This window comes from Solanum stenotomum, chromosome 1, assembly GCF_019186545.1.
Source record: "Solanum stenotomum isolate F172 chromosome 1, ASM1918654v1, whole genome shotgun sequence".
NCBI lineage: Eukaryota > Viridiplantae > Streptophyta > Magnoliopsida > Solanales > Solanaceae > Solanum > Solanum stenotomum.
In genome coordinates, this window is record NC_064282.1 from 97,741,884 (window position 1) to 97,756,419 (window position 14,536).

At 30.5% G+C, this 14,536-nt stretch overlaps 1 protein-coding gene across 1 annotated transcript; it reads right to left on the reverse strand.

Annotated features, from left to right (window-relative positions):
* Window positions 1-460: 460 nt before the first annotated feature.
* On the reverse strand, window positions 461-12,719 carry LOC125872719 (linoleate 13S-lipoxygenase 2-1, chloroplastic). Its single transcript, XM_049553498.1, has 10 exons — window positions 12,340-12,719; window positions 9,437-9,705; window positions 6,942-7,179; window positions 5,712-6,035; window positions 4,995-5,080; window positions 4,507-4,617; window positions 3,334-3,638; window positions 2,437-2,703; window positions 1,520-1,860; window positions 461-884 (listed from the first exon to the last, which is right to left on the reverse strand). Exons 1-10 carry the CDS (start codon window positions 12,674-12,676, stop codon window positions 466-468), a joined length of 2,697 nt encoding a protein of 898 aa, XP_049409455.1. The 5' UTR covers window positions 12,677-12,719; the 3' UTR covers window positions 461-465.
* Window positions 12,720-14,536: the final 1,817 nt, after the last annotated feature.

A 14,536-nucleotide genomic window follows, 5' to 3' on the forward strand; every position in this document is an offset into this window, starting at 1 on the left:
TTGCTAATCATTGCATCAAATATCTTTGAAGCATATATCAAACAACCCATCTTTCCATAAAACGCAAACAATGTAGTCGTCATGAAGACACTCAACTCCTCATTCTTTACCATGTACATGTACTTGCCTCCCAAGATTTAATGCCAAACCAAAGATATACTTTTTTTCTCTTGATCTACTAGCCTCTGTTCTCTGTGCATTCCTATTTCTTAATAAATTTCAAATGTTTTATTTATTTTTTTAAAATAGGCATTCTATAGAAGCTGCAGTTTTCACGGATAGCAGATGGGCAAAGCAATCTGCTATGGCGAGCAGCCGGTTCAGGTTATCATCAAACACGACTAATTTGTATCAACGGGCATTTGCAAAAGCAAAATGAGCTAGCACATATGATAGATTGCATCATTTTTATTACACATGAAACTTTATTACAAAATTCATATCTTTTACACACACACACAAAAATCAAATGGAAATACTATAAGGTACACCTTTTCCAGTAACTCCAGATTCAGAATATGGTTTCAACAATTCATAAGGCACAACTCCAGCTCCATTTCTATTATTCAACTTACTATCATTATTTCTAGCATCAATAATCCCTTCAAGCTCCTTCAATTTCCCCGAGAACACCTCGAACGCCGCGTTAATTACGGGATCCTCTGCCCAATAAGGCTCAATCTTTTCACCAATATATTCTTCATCTGGTGAATGGTTTGATAAGACATCCAAAATTGTCATTACTTTTGTTGCTTGAATTTGTGAAGGGAAGCATCTTAGTAGTGCCTCCTCAGGTTTATTCATGAACCACTCCCATTCTTCAGCTGTTGGATCCTCAGTTGGCATTTTTGATCTAGCAACTGTTGGCCTATTTGGAAAGTAGCCTACATATGTAATATAATAGTTAATACGATGAGGGCCGAGCGCGCAGCTATTGAAAACAACCTATCTACCTAGTTCACACAAACAAGATAGGGATAAGGTCTGTATAATACACCCCACCCTCTCCGGACAGTGACGGAGCCAGAAGTTTTACTAAGGAGTGTCAGTTGTCACAATATATATTAAAAAAAAAAGGGTGGGGGGGGGGGGGGGGGGGNGGGGGGTTAATACATAAATATGTTCTTTAACTTGGTTTCAACTAGCATCTATGCCCTTCAGTTTTGAATTTGTACAAGTAGACGCACACGCTCTACATGGCATAATACATGTAGGACGCCACATAGGACACAAAATTGTTATGCAGGATGTCACGTAGGACGAATGTGTTTATTTGTTTAATTATATACAAGTCTAAGTGTCTACTTGTGCACAGTCAAAGTCGGAGAGCGTAGATGTCAGCTGAAACCAAGTTAAAGGACATATAGTATATATACATAAACTAAAATTTTGACCTAGCTAAACCATGTTATTTTTCAGCGAACTTCAGACTCCACTTGTGAGATCATATTGCGTATGTTAATTTGGCCAAATTGAAAAATGATGCAAAGCAACAAAACAAAAGGTAAGGTGTGTGTACCTGCATAGCTGTATTGGCCAAAGTTAACTGCTGCATGATGGCCAGAAGTTACCCAAACTATTGTTGTGATAATACCAATTAAGTCATTTGGGGTTTTTAACTCTGGCCACCATGGCTCATCTCTCTTGTCACCATGTCCAACATTTTTAATCTCTGACCACCAAGCTTGGAGTTCTTTATCAGATTCAATAAGATTTGTTTGTGGATAATAATGGTTTACATAATTTGTTACCCATTGTTTAAGTATGTCCCAAAGTACTAAACCATCATTAGCAAAAGGGTAATCTTCTATTGCTAGTTTCAATCCATGTGGTTCATTTGGATCTTCCACTGCCAATCCCCTGTAAATTTTGCACAAAATAACATGTTAGTAGAAGTAGGGGCTCGTCCGAGTCCTTTTCGTTGAAAAACTATACTATATATAAGGTCAATCTTATTTTTATGTATATATATAGTAGATGTTGATTCTCCTGTTTGTGTTATACCAATGTACAAACCAATAAATCTTAATTTAGAAAATCAAGGTTGTCTAAAGGGTAAAGAAGTTACTTGTGAATACTTTATAGCTCATCCCGATCGTATTTCTCCCGAGATGAAAGAAAATATTAGTTATTTGTCTTTTCATAACTATTGCCCCAATAAAAAATAAACTTAACAATTAGAGGTCTCAAGTTCGACCTTCGCAAACGGAAGCACCTTTGGTTGGGAGCATTTTACCTCCAATATAGGATTTTCTAACCCTAAAATGAGCCCCACGTGTCTCGAGATCTACCCCTTTTTTGAACCGAGTCACATTTAATTGGGAGCGTTTTACTCCAAAGTGGGATCTTTTTACATGAATTTAGATTAGTAGGGTCCCAAAACAGATACCAAACACCTAATCAAATTAGAATAATAGAAGATTAGTGAATTATTACCTACTAATAAGGTTTTGTGGGAGTGCCTCTTGGTCAAATCTCCATTCAGCACCATAGGCAATAGAACTCAACTCAATTGCATACTTGCCTGGGAAAAATGAACTCTCAATAATACCATTAGCATTAATAAGTGCTTCTCTAGCTAAGGCATTTATCTCCATTGTGTATCTGAAATGAGGATGCAACAATCTATATATTGGATGCATTGCACTTAGTTGCCTATTTGATGCAATAATGTATGGCTCTGTACAACAATGAGTTCTTAGCCTGCAAAATTTTGGTACAAAAAAAAAAATTAGTCAAAAATTGTCAACATCAAAATTACTAAGAAAAGAGTTTAAGTTATATGCATCGTGTGTTAGTCAGTGTAAGAAATTTGTACACCATCAAGTCAACCTTTCTTTGTTGTATCAGGTACTCTGTCTTATTTTCAAGATTATATATGTCATGTCTTAAGAAGACTTATCTATAAGTAATATCTTTTAGGCAACTGGATAGTGTAAAAAAAAGAATCTTTGCACTGACATCGTGATAGAGTACTAATGTGAGGAATCACTACATCAAAAATGATCTTTAGCGGTAATAGCTTAATTGCTGCTAAAAACATATTTTTAGCTAGTGGTTTGTAAATGCCCCTATAGACACTGGATCCAATGACAATTAACTAATGTCGGTAAAAGCTTTATCACTCTTTGTTAATGTGTATATTTATTACCGTTAAAAGTTGTTTTTGTTATAGTGAGTCAGTTAGCAAAGAGTTCAAGTTATATGCGCCGTCAATATGTAATATGGAATTTATTTATGATTAACAAATCACTTTTACTTGTTATAACAGATAACTCTAATATCTTAAGAAAACTTATTTGTAAATATCTTTTAGGTGACATGATAACTTACCAATGACTAACTAGTTGATGATAGCCAGAGTCATGAGAAAGAACATGAGCTTTAGCCAATTTCCATAGCCAAGCCCCAGTGGCATTCCAATCATTTGGGGAATAAACTTCCTTCCATTGAGGTTTATCATCTACTGGTGGCCTAGTTAGCTCAATTGCCAAAGGTTTCAATGTGCCTTGAGGTGTCAAGAAGAATATAGTTCTTGATCCATATAATACTGACCCTTTGAGTTCATTCACTTTGTTCACATATGGCAACAACAAATCATGGTAATCGAGAATGAACAACTTCTTTTGTTGAACTGCCTGTATAGATATATAACTCAAGAATTAAAATCAAGACTTTATATACATAATCCAAGAAATTGTGGAAAAATGATATTAAGGGGTGATCTTGAATTTTTGGTGACCACCTTAAGACAATCTTAATAAAAATGACATATGTTGTCCATCAAGAATAAATTCTAATTATAATGTGTACACAAATTTAGTTTTTTCTATGAGGAATAAAGAGTTATGACCATTTAAAGAAGTTACAAACACTATATAAAGCTAGTGTAATGTGTTGTCGCTTGTTGGGTTTGGAGTTTCAATTGTAATGACTTGTGAATAATTAAGCTAAACCATGCAATGTTTATCTATATGAGGTAGAACTTGTGGCAAATTGAGAAGATTCACTATATTACAAAGACTCGAACTCGTGGTTCATAGGTAAAACAAATTTATATCCAATAGGAAACAATGGTTGTTTTTTAAAACATCTAATAAGTTGGGGCCAAAAGTTCAAAATCACCCCTATGGAGGTCATATTTGCAAATCACCCTATATTATAAAATATAACTAGTGCAATCTAGTATGTGGATTATTTGTAGCGTATGACCTTTCTTGAGACTATTGGTTAAATCATGTCTCTCACTTAGTTCAACAAACTAAATTTCGCCTTTAAAAGTAGTTGGGTGACTCTTTTCTTGTGAAAGACAAATTTATTAGCCCATTGAGCTATTGGGGGACTTGATTATTTAAAAAGTAACCTTAAGAAAGACCATTCGTGCAAATAAAAAAGATAAAACTATTGGCCAGACTAGATATCGTCTGTCTACAAATAAAGCAAAAAATATATTTTTTTTTCGTAATTGAAAATAAATAAATAAAAATAATGTGTTTATATATATACCTGTTCAACAGTCATATAGTTTCCAATTTCTTTCTCAATTAGCTCTTTTGTGATTTCTGATTCAGGAGGTCCATACACTTTAGGGTCTAGCTTGCTCCTCAATGGCCATTCCTGTATTTAGCAATAAATTAGCGATGGATAAAAATTCAGTTAGTTTCAAGGCAATTTGACGATGGATAATTAGTAATAAGGTTTATGGCTAATTCTATTTTTTTTTCTGATATTTATGATAAAGTGTATATATAATAGTTAAGCATATGATATTTGAAATCATATCACAAAAATATTTATGTTCCCAATACTAATATTCCTTTTAGTAAATCTATATATAGAGCAACATAAAGTGAACTCAAAATAAATACCTATTAAGTTTAAGATGATATAAAGAGAAAAAACAATCAAAATTATGGCAATAACATATAGTGACCTATACTATATGAGTTGATATAAATATCTAATACAAATAAGTTTTTATCGTAATAACATACCGTAACCAATCGGATACTGTATGGATTCAAACCAGCTAAGGTTTGTCGAGCAAATTCCACATCTCTAAACCAAGAAAATTTGTCCCCTACCATAAATAGTACAAAGAAATAAAAAAATATTAAATCGTACAAGCAATTTTCAAAAATATCGTCACACTCGTGTCTAATTATTGAAATATGTGGTGCATTTTTGAAAGACAGGAATGACAACATTTTTGAAGAATCCAATCAAAGTGTAAATTTCTAATTTTATATGTAATATTTAGATTTCTGATCCCCCCTCCTTAAAAAAATAAACAAATCTACATGATATCACATGAAAATATTTATTGATCCAACTACAAGAAGCAAAATGCAACGACATTTTCGGAGGATCAGATCAACATATATATGTTTCTAGTGTTATATATGCAATTCTCAGCTATGTTCCTCGTATATGTCCTTCAAAAATGTCCTTGCACTTGTGTAGAATTATCAAATTTTATGCATTTTTAGAGAATCTAAAATAATTTTTTAACGATATTTTTAAAGGATCTGGACAAAGTATAGATTTCTAATTAAAATATTTAGATTTTTTTTTATCTTTAAAAGTGCTAGATGCATGATATCAAATGAAAATAAATGTTGATCGAAGTACATTAAAGCAAAACACACATGTTAACATTTTTGAAAATTCCAAACAGCATAGTTAATTTATAGGGTTTTTTGGGTACTTACTTTGAACCAATTGAGGGGATTCAAAGAGCAAGACATCTTTTCTAGTATCAGAAATAGCCTTAATAAGTCTTGGTACGACGTCAAAAAGGCCACTTTTTTTATCTCCAAGTCCTGGTAGATCGACACCGACATTGAAAAGCGAGTCAATGGCTGGAAAATGTGGAAACCCGAGGTTGGGATCGGTTACGACCGATTCCAACGCGGGCACCACCGCGTGTAGGACGGAGTAAACGGTGTTGCCGGAGAATGTTACACTCTTCACTTCTGAAAATGCTTCATCTCTTGGTACGTACACAAAGGTACTCCTTGTTTCAGATAATGGATCTACAAAACAAAATTAAAAATTACAAAATTCAATTCGAGTTTAACTTCTACGTACTAATAGTAAAAAAAAATTAACATAAGTTTCTAATGTTACTATCTATTACTATGACATGTTAAATTACATTAAAGAGAGTCAATTTGGTTAGCTGATTAAAAATTGTTGATAATTGTCTAATGTTAAAAAATAGTTTATAGTGTAAAAATTTATTTGTTATTCAGTTATGTGTTCGGATAGAAGTGAAAGAAACTTTTTTAAAATAAATTAATTGTTATGCATTAAGTAATTGGTGTATTTAGTAAAATAGTGTATAGAAGTGTTTTTCTAGTAAAATGACTTAAATGTCCTTAAAGTTATTTTTACAAAAAAGAATATAACAAAAATGGTGAAGGGTGATCAATGACAAAAATGAAATATAGAGGGAGTTGGTAATTTCATTTAGTCGATTGTCCAAAAATAAATATAATTCACAGTTAAATATATTAAAAATATATAGACTATTACATATCTATAATGTATAGTTTAGTGGACAACTGTTTATGTCAATATCTCATTCCAAAAACTCTTTACGCTAAATTGTTTTCTTTAGGTCAAAGTAAATATTAAGTTTAAACAATAAAAGTTTTTTTCAAACATAAAATGCTTATAAATTGAAATATCATAAACTAGGAATAACCAATTTATGACTTTTTACTGATTTTAACTTATAGATATACTTGTTGTGTGAGTTTCCCAAAATATGTAGATAAATTATAAATTCATTTTCCATATATAATCATTTGATATCTAATACTGATTAACTCAACTTTTCAAGATTCAAGTCATCACATAAGGCACATTTATGGTGGGGTGGAGGGAGGGGGTATCCACATTTTCAAAAGTTCAAACTCGAGACAGAAATAATATACCTTTTTTACTTCTTGGTCTACCGGTTCTACACCTTCTAGGATAAGGTAATTCTTTTCCACCAAGTACTGGTCTCTTAGCATCACCATTACCATCAGCCTCTCCAAGATCATTATAAACATCATAATCATAAATCCTCTCAAATACTTTTCTTTCTCCAATTCCATCACCTCTTAATGTCACAAGTTCTTCCTCTCTTAACCTACTTACTCCACTTGGGGTTTGAGATGGTAAATATGACTGCAAATTGACGATATAATTAAGTAAATAAAAAAACAGTAGCATACTTCAATATAGTATTATAATAGCCAAAGGTTATCATTCCAAATCCCACTATTGTATATCTAAGAGTGTCAAAGAAGCGAGTTAGGCTAAATTTGAATGAGTTGGGGGGTTGGGGTGCGTGGGGGATTAATTGACCTATCCAAAGGTTATTTGAATTGAATCGGGTTGCTAAATCGTAGGAAATAATCCAACTCATTCAACTCTTACCATGTATATTTCCTAGTATCTTTCTTGTAATTTGCTTAATAACCAAATAAAAACTGATAAAACTTTCTTTCTTTACTATGACTGAAGCAGGTCATGTTTTCATGAGCTAATTTCATAATTTTTACTATCACCATCTACCAAAAAGATTTTTCACAGGTCAATATCATTTTAATTCTTTTCTTTTTCAAAATGTATATATCACTAGATTGTAATTTTCGAAAAATCTAATGTTATATATATATATATATAACACGTTAAAAAAATTGTAATATAAGGAGAAAAATAATAAGTTTAATTAATAGGACCACAAGCCCCACAATTTGTTGTACTTATGTTTTTTTGGTCTTAATAAGTGAGAGGAGAGTAGTTTTCTTTAGGGGTGTGCAAAAACCGAACCGACCGATAAACCGAACCGAAAAAAGTGTTATTGGTTTATTGTTATTGGGTTATTGGGATAATGGTTATTTAATGGTTTTACAAAAAAAAATTATTGGGTTATCGGTTCGTTATTGGTTTTTAATATTGGGTTATTGGGTTAACCGATAACCCATTAAGAATATAATAATTTACTATTTTAATTTTTAGTTATACATATATATATAATATTAATAAAAATATTAATATAATTAGTAGTATATTAGACTAAATATATAAAACCCTACGCAATAATTAACACTACTTAACAATTAACTCTCCTCTCTACTTTTAGTTATTTAACCTTTAGGTTTTACTTTTTAGTATTACTAATTTACTTTAGTTAGTTTATAATTGACTAATATTAGCTTTTGCACGATTGTAAATATCTGCAATTTGATTAACGTTAGGAATTCAAATTGTGTGTGTGTTTTTTTTTTAAATAACGTAAGAACTTCATTTAGTTATCATAAGCATGGCCTCATTTGCTACTGTTTTGACTTTTGTCTATGATTTGGTTTTATTTGATTCTCTTTATTGCATAAAGGGAACCTCGTTTTATATATATATTATGGTGATCGAAAATTAACCAAATCTTTGTTGTGATGACCAAAATACAACAAGTTGGTCCTTGTTGTCCCGTTTGGAATGATTATTTCGATGTATGCGTATCGCGTCAAATTATTGGATAAGTCATATATTTGTTTTGAAAGCATTTTCTTATTGGTTAAACCGAAAACCGAACAGTTAAAGACCTAAAACCGATAAACCGAAAACCAATAACAATATCTTATTGGTTTGGTTATCGGTTTAGCATATTTAAAAACCGAAAACCGATAAACCGAACCGATTACACTTATAACCGAACCGAACCGACCGATACACACCCCTAGTTTTCTTCCTTTTTTAAAAAAAAAAAAAAATGGACCACAATATGTTCCTTAAAAATGGACCATTTCCGTTTTTATTGGACTATAACGCTTCGTTTGTTCCACAATTGGACTATCTAAGTGATTTACGATAAAGGTTTGGACCAGAGAAATACGAGAATATCATTCATCTATTATGATAATCAATCAACTGCATATTTTTTATTCTGAACAAAGAAATCTAAGGGGGTCACGGGTTCACGTGAACACATGATCCTCTCCCGAAATAATATATAGTAGTGTTATATTTTTTAAAAAATATTGAAAAATAGATGTGTGAACCCACACTTGAAGTATCACATAATGCGATTATGACTGGGTGTACTTCTCTCTGCGAGGTTCGAAATTTAAATTTTATATTTATCTTGTTTTATTTTTCTTTCTAAAATTAGATAACACTTCTCTAAGTGGTAATTGTTATATATATATATATAGAGAGAGAGAGAGAGAGAGACCTATAATTTTAAAATTTTAACGATTTTCAGTAATAAAAACCTAAATGTCGAACCAATCAAATTTATATCATAGATCAACTTTTTTATAACAGACCCATCATTTTAAAATTTTGGATACGCCTCTAAAGAAATCCTCTCTAATATCTCCGATTATCATAGCAAGAAATAATTTTTTAAAAAAATAGAAGAGAAGGAATTATAGCCAACCTTATTTGTGAAGAAAATCCTTTTATCAGGATTATCAAATTTGGAATGAACCCAAGAGTTGCATGTAATTTCAACTTTGCCATGGACAAAACCGTCAATTACTATATTCTTCACATACATTTCCTTGTGGTGCTCATTTTCTATTAAAATTGCACCAACCTCCCCAAAGTCTTCAGGAATTACAAAATCAGCCTCATAATGTGTGTCGCCATCCACATCTCGTCCACGATGTGCATATGCCCTAATGCTTGGCTTCTCAATTCCAGTCTCTTCAAAATTTTAAATTTAAAAAAAAAAAGAATACCAATAATATTTTAAAATTTTAAATTGAATGAAACATTGAAGGAAGAAATTAATTAGCGGAAAAGAAATATAATGATACTTTTCTCTATCTCTTTTTTATCATACAATAAAAAGATTCGATTTTCTTCTCTACCAAATTATAATTATTTCTTCTCACTTATAGTCAGTTAGTTTATTAGAAATAAAATTGATGATACAACTAAATTTTGATGAAATATTATTAAAATAAATTTTAAAAAAAGGGACTTTTTTTTGTAAGGCTAAGAAAGTCACTTACAAATTATTATAGTAACTATTATATGTATTATCACCCCGTCTAGGGATGGCAATGGGGCGGGGCGGGGTGGGTTTAATGTTGTGTGGAGTGGATTGAAGTGGCTTTTTAAAAAATTAATGTGGGGTGGGGCGGGTTACGGGTATATGTGATTTTATGTGGGTTCAAACTTAATTTTAACTTTTTACATGTTATAAGAGTGATAGAGCATTATTTATTAAGATAATTTCATTAAAGCTACTAAAATATTCAAGATAATAAATGAAAATGGTTCAATAAAAAATAATACAATTTCTTATATGTTTCCCAATTGACCTCTAAAAAATAAAATTTTGAGTCACTATCCTATTAAATTAATACAACTTAATGAAAAAAAGAAATATATTTTTATGAATTTATTTTTAGTATCAAACATAACTAGAAAAAGAAAATATTAAAAAAATTATGCAGGGTGGATTCATGCGGGGCGGGGTGAGGCGGGTTGAAAATGAAAAGAGTTGTTATGTGAGGCGGATTTAAGTTCAACCCGCACCGCCCCCGCCCTACACCGCCCCATTGTCATCCCTAACTCCGTCCCTGAAATATTGACTTTAAACTTTATTTGTTTTCAATTTTCAAAAAAAATTGATTCAAGTGAGAAAATATCAATTTATTGTAAACCTATTATGGCACATCACACCTCAAAATTAACAACAATTTATTTTTCATATTTTAGTATTTAATTTGACTTGTTTAATGAAATACAAAATCCTACAAAAATTCAAGGATATAGTTGAAAAGAAGATTTTTGTAGAGTTTATAGCTCAAATAATTCAAGTGAGAAAATAGCAAATGTGACTATAAAATTGTTCTTCTCCTAGCTTGTTAGAAGGCCACAAAAAAAATAATATTGTCAGTTATCTATCTTGACTCAAAAAAAAATCTACCTTAACTCATTTACATGAAATAGAAAATTTCATAGTAATTCAAGGGTATAATTCGAAAGAAATTTTTATAAAGTTTTAAACCAAATACAAAATTATATGAAAAGCAATGAATCAAATTTCTCCATTATTAATTACTTCCTCCGTTCCATTTTATATGAGGTACTTTGACTCGGCATGAAGTTTAAGAAAGAAAGGAAGACTTTTAAAATTTGTGGTCTAAAATGAATGATAGAAATTTGTGTGGCTGTAAATCATTTTATTAAGGGTAAAATGAACATTTTATAGTTAAATTGTTACTTAATATAGAAATGTATCATTCTTTTTTAGACTGACTAAAAAGAAAAGTAAGTCATATAAATTGGAATAGAGGGAGTAACTTTTATACCAAACAATCCCATTAAATGATTAAATTGAAGTAGACAGAAGGATACCTTTTTCATCACTTTAAGTCCCTGTGATGTGACTCAGTGTGGTTTAATATATCGATAGTTCTTTAAATTTATCAACAAAATCTATTTTTTATTAATAAATTTTATTTAGACATTCAACTTGTATTTACATTGGAAAACTAACTGCATGCATATTGTTGTTTAATTACACATACATATTAAATTTCGAACTCATAACTTTATAAGTGCAATGAATTTTATAATGAGAACCTTAAAAGTTGAAACCATATGTAATCCGGCTCATCATATTCAAATTTCTTGATTTTGCGTTTAGAGACATATAAAATACTTTAATTTCAACTGATTCAACTGAATTGACCAGTTTTTTTTTAATATGAAGCATATGATATATATGTCTGAAAAATCACTAAAATTTCAATAAGCTTCATGTTGTAATCAAATAAAAATTTCAAAAATTACAACGAGCTCAGTTACATTATAAAAACTTTAAATTTGAAGGATCTACACATGAGTGTTGTAGCATTTTTGAAGGATCCAAACAACATAAAACACTACTACTCCTACTAACTACATAAAAGTCATGAATGCACAATTTTATAAATTTATTATGAAAATCTTGAAAGTTTGAACAAATCAATCACATAGAGGGAAGGATATATACTATAAGAAAAGTTTGAATTACATGGGGATTTTCCTGAGGATTAGTATGAAAATTTGTATGAAACTTATTTTCCTGCAAATTTTCATACTAATCCCCATGAAAATCCCCATGTAATTTGTACTTTTCTTGTAGCGATCAACTTAACAATCTTCACTGAAAAATCATAGTAATAGTTAATATAATACAATATATATTAGAATTTAAATAATTTTAACTAAATTTCTCGATTCGTCACTGCTTTGACCCTGACCAATGCACATAAAAAAAGAGAGAACAGACTTTTATTTACGAAGGAAATTAATAGATATGAGTGAATAAAATATACTTACTATGATCAAGCTCAGCAGCAACAATCCACAAAAGTAGTGATTTACCAAGTAAATCACCAATATCATCAAGTCCTCTTGATAAATTAAAATTTACTTGTTTTTGGACAGTCACCACAGCTTTAACACCTGTGGATTTTTCAGTAGAACTAAGCACAGCCTTAGTGGTATTTGCACCATTATAATTATGATGAACCCTAAAATTATTCTTTTTTTTTAGTCTAAAGTTTTTATTTAAAATATTTATGGGAACCGAGGCTAAGAATAATGGATTAGTATTCCAAGATGGAATTAGGGCTTTTGTAGATTGTGATGATTGTTGAAGTTGAGGCTTCAACATTTTCTTTATTTCTTTTCAATTTTGATGGATATATGGTTTGGTTTGCATTTTGGTCTCTAAGGAGTTCTCTTTATATAGATGATAAAGTTTTGCTTAGGTACCTATGTGTGTGTATTGTTTTGGATATGTGGAACTTTTTCATGGATATTATCAAACATTGAATCAAAATTTAAAGTTTATGAGTTTTGAATTTGCTCGTTTTAATGACTGAATTACACAATTTATAGATATGTGTGCATATTTATAATGGTTTTTTAATGTTGATACAAGATTTAATCAAAAGTTATTGAGTTTGTTCGAACCAATGGCGGAGCCATAATATTGTTTACATATTCAACATAATTCAGTAATTTTGGCTCAAATTTATATTTTTGATGCATATATGTTGAAAAATAAAAACGTTATCAAAAACTTGTGACACCTAAAATTGAATAAATACAATATATAGCAATCATGAATTGACAGAAAAAAAAAAAAAGCTTATGATTTCAGACTTTTATTCTTAGAGTTGTTGTAATCTAAATTACTATTTATACGTATTAAATACTAGCTTTTTTAATAAAATAATTTTGCCTCAAGTAGACAATTAATTGCGTCCTAGAGATATTTTCCCCTTAGGTGGACAATAATTTTCTTAATGTGTTAAAAGTTAAATTGAGATCTCTTGGCTTTTTTACAATTTTAATTAAAAAAACAATTATATTTTTTAGATATTTTATGTATAAAAATAAAAATATCTTATAAAAATGACATAATTTTTTTTAAAAAAGTGTAAAGAACGTATTGAGTTTTTATTAAATTATTTATATATATTTAAGTAATGTAAACAAAAATACAAGGTCTGGACCAAATTTAATTGAGGTGCTTCGTGAAACAATTTTTCAAAGAGAAAAATATTTTATAAATTGGCATAGGCATGAGATAGACCACGAAAAGGGCGCTTCATCCTATAAATGTAGGCAAAGGTAAAGACGCATGTGCTAAAAATGTGAGTCCTATTTCAACTATATGATTGTTCATGCCCATAACTTTTAAGATTTTTTGAGTACTAATGTCCATACATTAGTATAAATCAAAATAAATAGTATTGTTAATAGTAAATTATGGAACACTTAAATAAGTTCTTGGTTAATCTTAAAGTATAAAATGTTACTATTGTTTTGTAACATGTAATGAGAAGTAGGTAAAATGGAATCACCAATGATGGGACTAAGTCTATTTTGGTATCTGGTTTTCGGAATCCACATTGAAGTTTCGACAAAATTCGGATTATGCATTAGATGGGGTCTGAAGAGAGTAGAGTGTACGCATATCTTACCACTACCTCGAGGAGGTAGATAGGTTGTTTCTAAAAGACCTTTGGCTCAAGTGCATCGAACCCAAGTAAAAGAAAAAGGGAAATAATGAATAAAGCATAACCGTTAATAAGAAAAATAGTGCAAAGACTAGAAAGAAAAAAAAAAGAAACAATACCAACAACAAAATATTGTGGCAATCGAAACACGATACACAACATAAGTTAAGAACTACAAGGGTACGACTAGTACTATGGCATACACTAACAAACCTACTACTAAAATAACTGGATTTAGCGATGAACAAATTTTGTAGCTAAACAATAAAATTCGTCGCTAATCCTACCTAGCGACGAATTAGCTACAATTTTTCATTAGCTACAAGCAAAATACCGACGGTACAACAACAAAGTTTGTAGCTAATTTCAGTGATTTTTAATGGCTGGTCCATCCTACGCGCAACGAAACAACACTTCACCCTTACTAAACGAGTTGAGTAAAAACGAATCGTAATTTAATCCATTCATATTTTTAACTAGGTGGAATGATTTGGGAGACCCATGTA

What these genes read in the sequence shown, in the direction of transcription:
- LOC125872719 (XM_049553498.1), bottom strand. Translation starts at nt 12,676, where the DNA reads ATGTTGAAGCCTCAACTTCAACAATCATCACAATCTACAAAAGCCCTA. An exon ending in TAGACCAAGAAGTAAAAAAG is followed by an intron (nt 6,036 to 6,941) that starts GTATATTATTTC and finishes TTTGTTTTGTAG; the next exon opens with ATCCATTATCTGAAACAAGG. An exon ending in TGGCCAATACAGCTATGCAG is followed by an intron (nt 885 to 1,519) that starts GTACACACACCT and finishes TTACATATGTAG; the next exon opens with GCTACTTTCCAAATAGGCCA.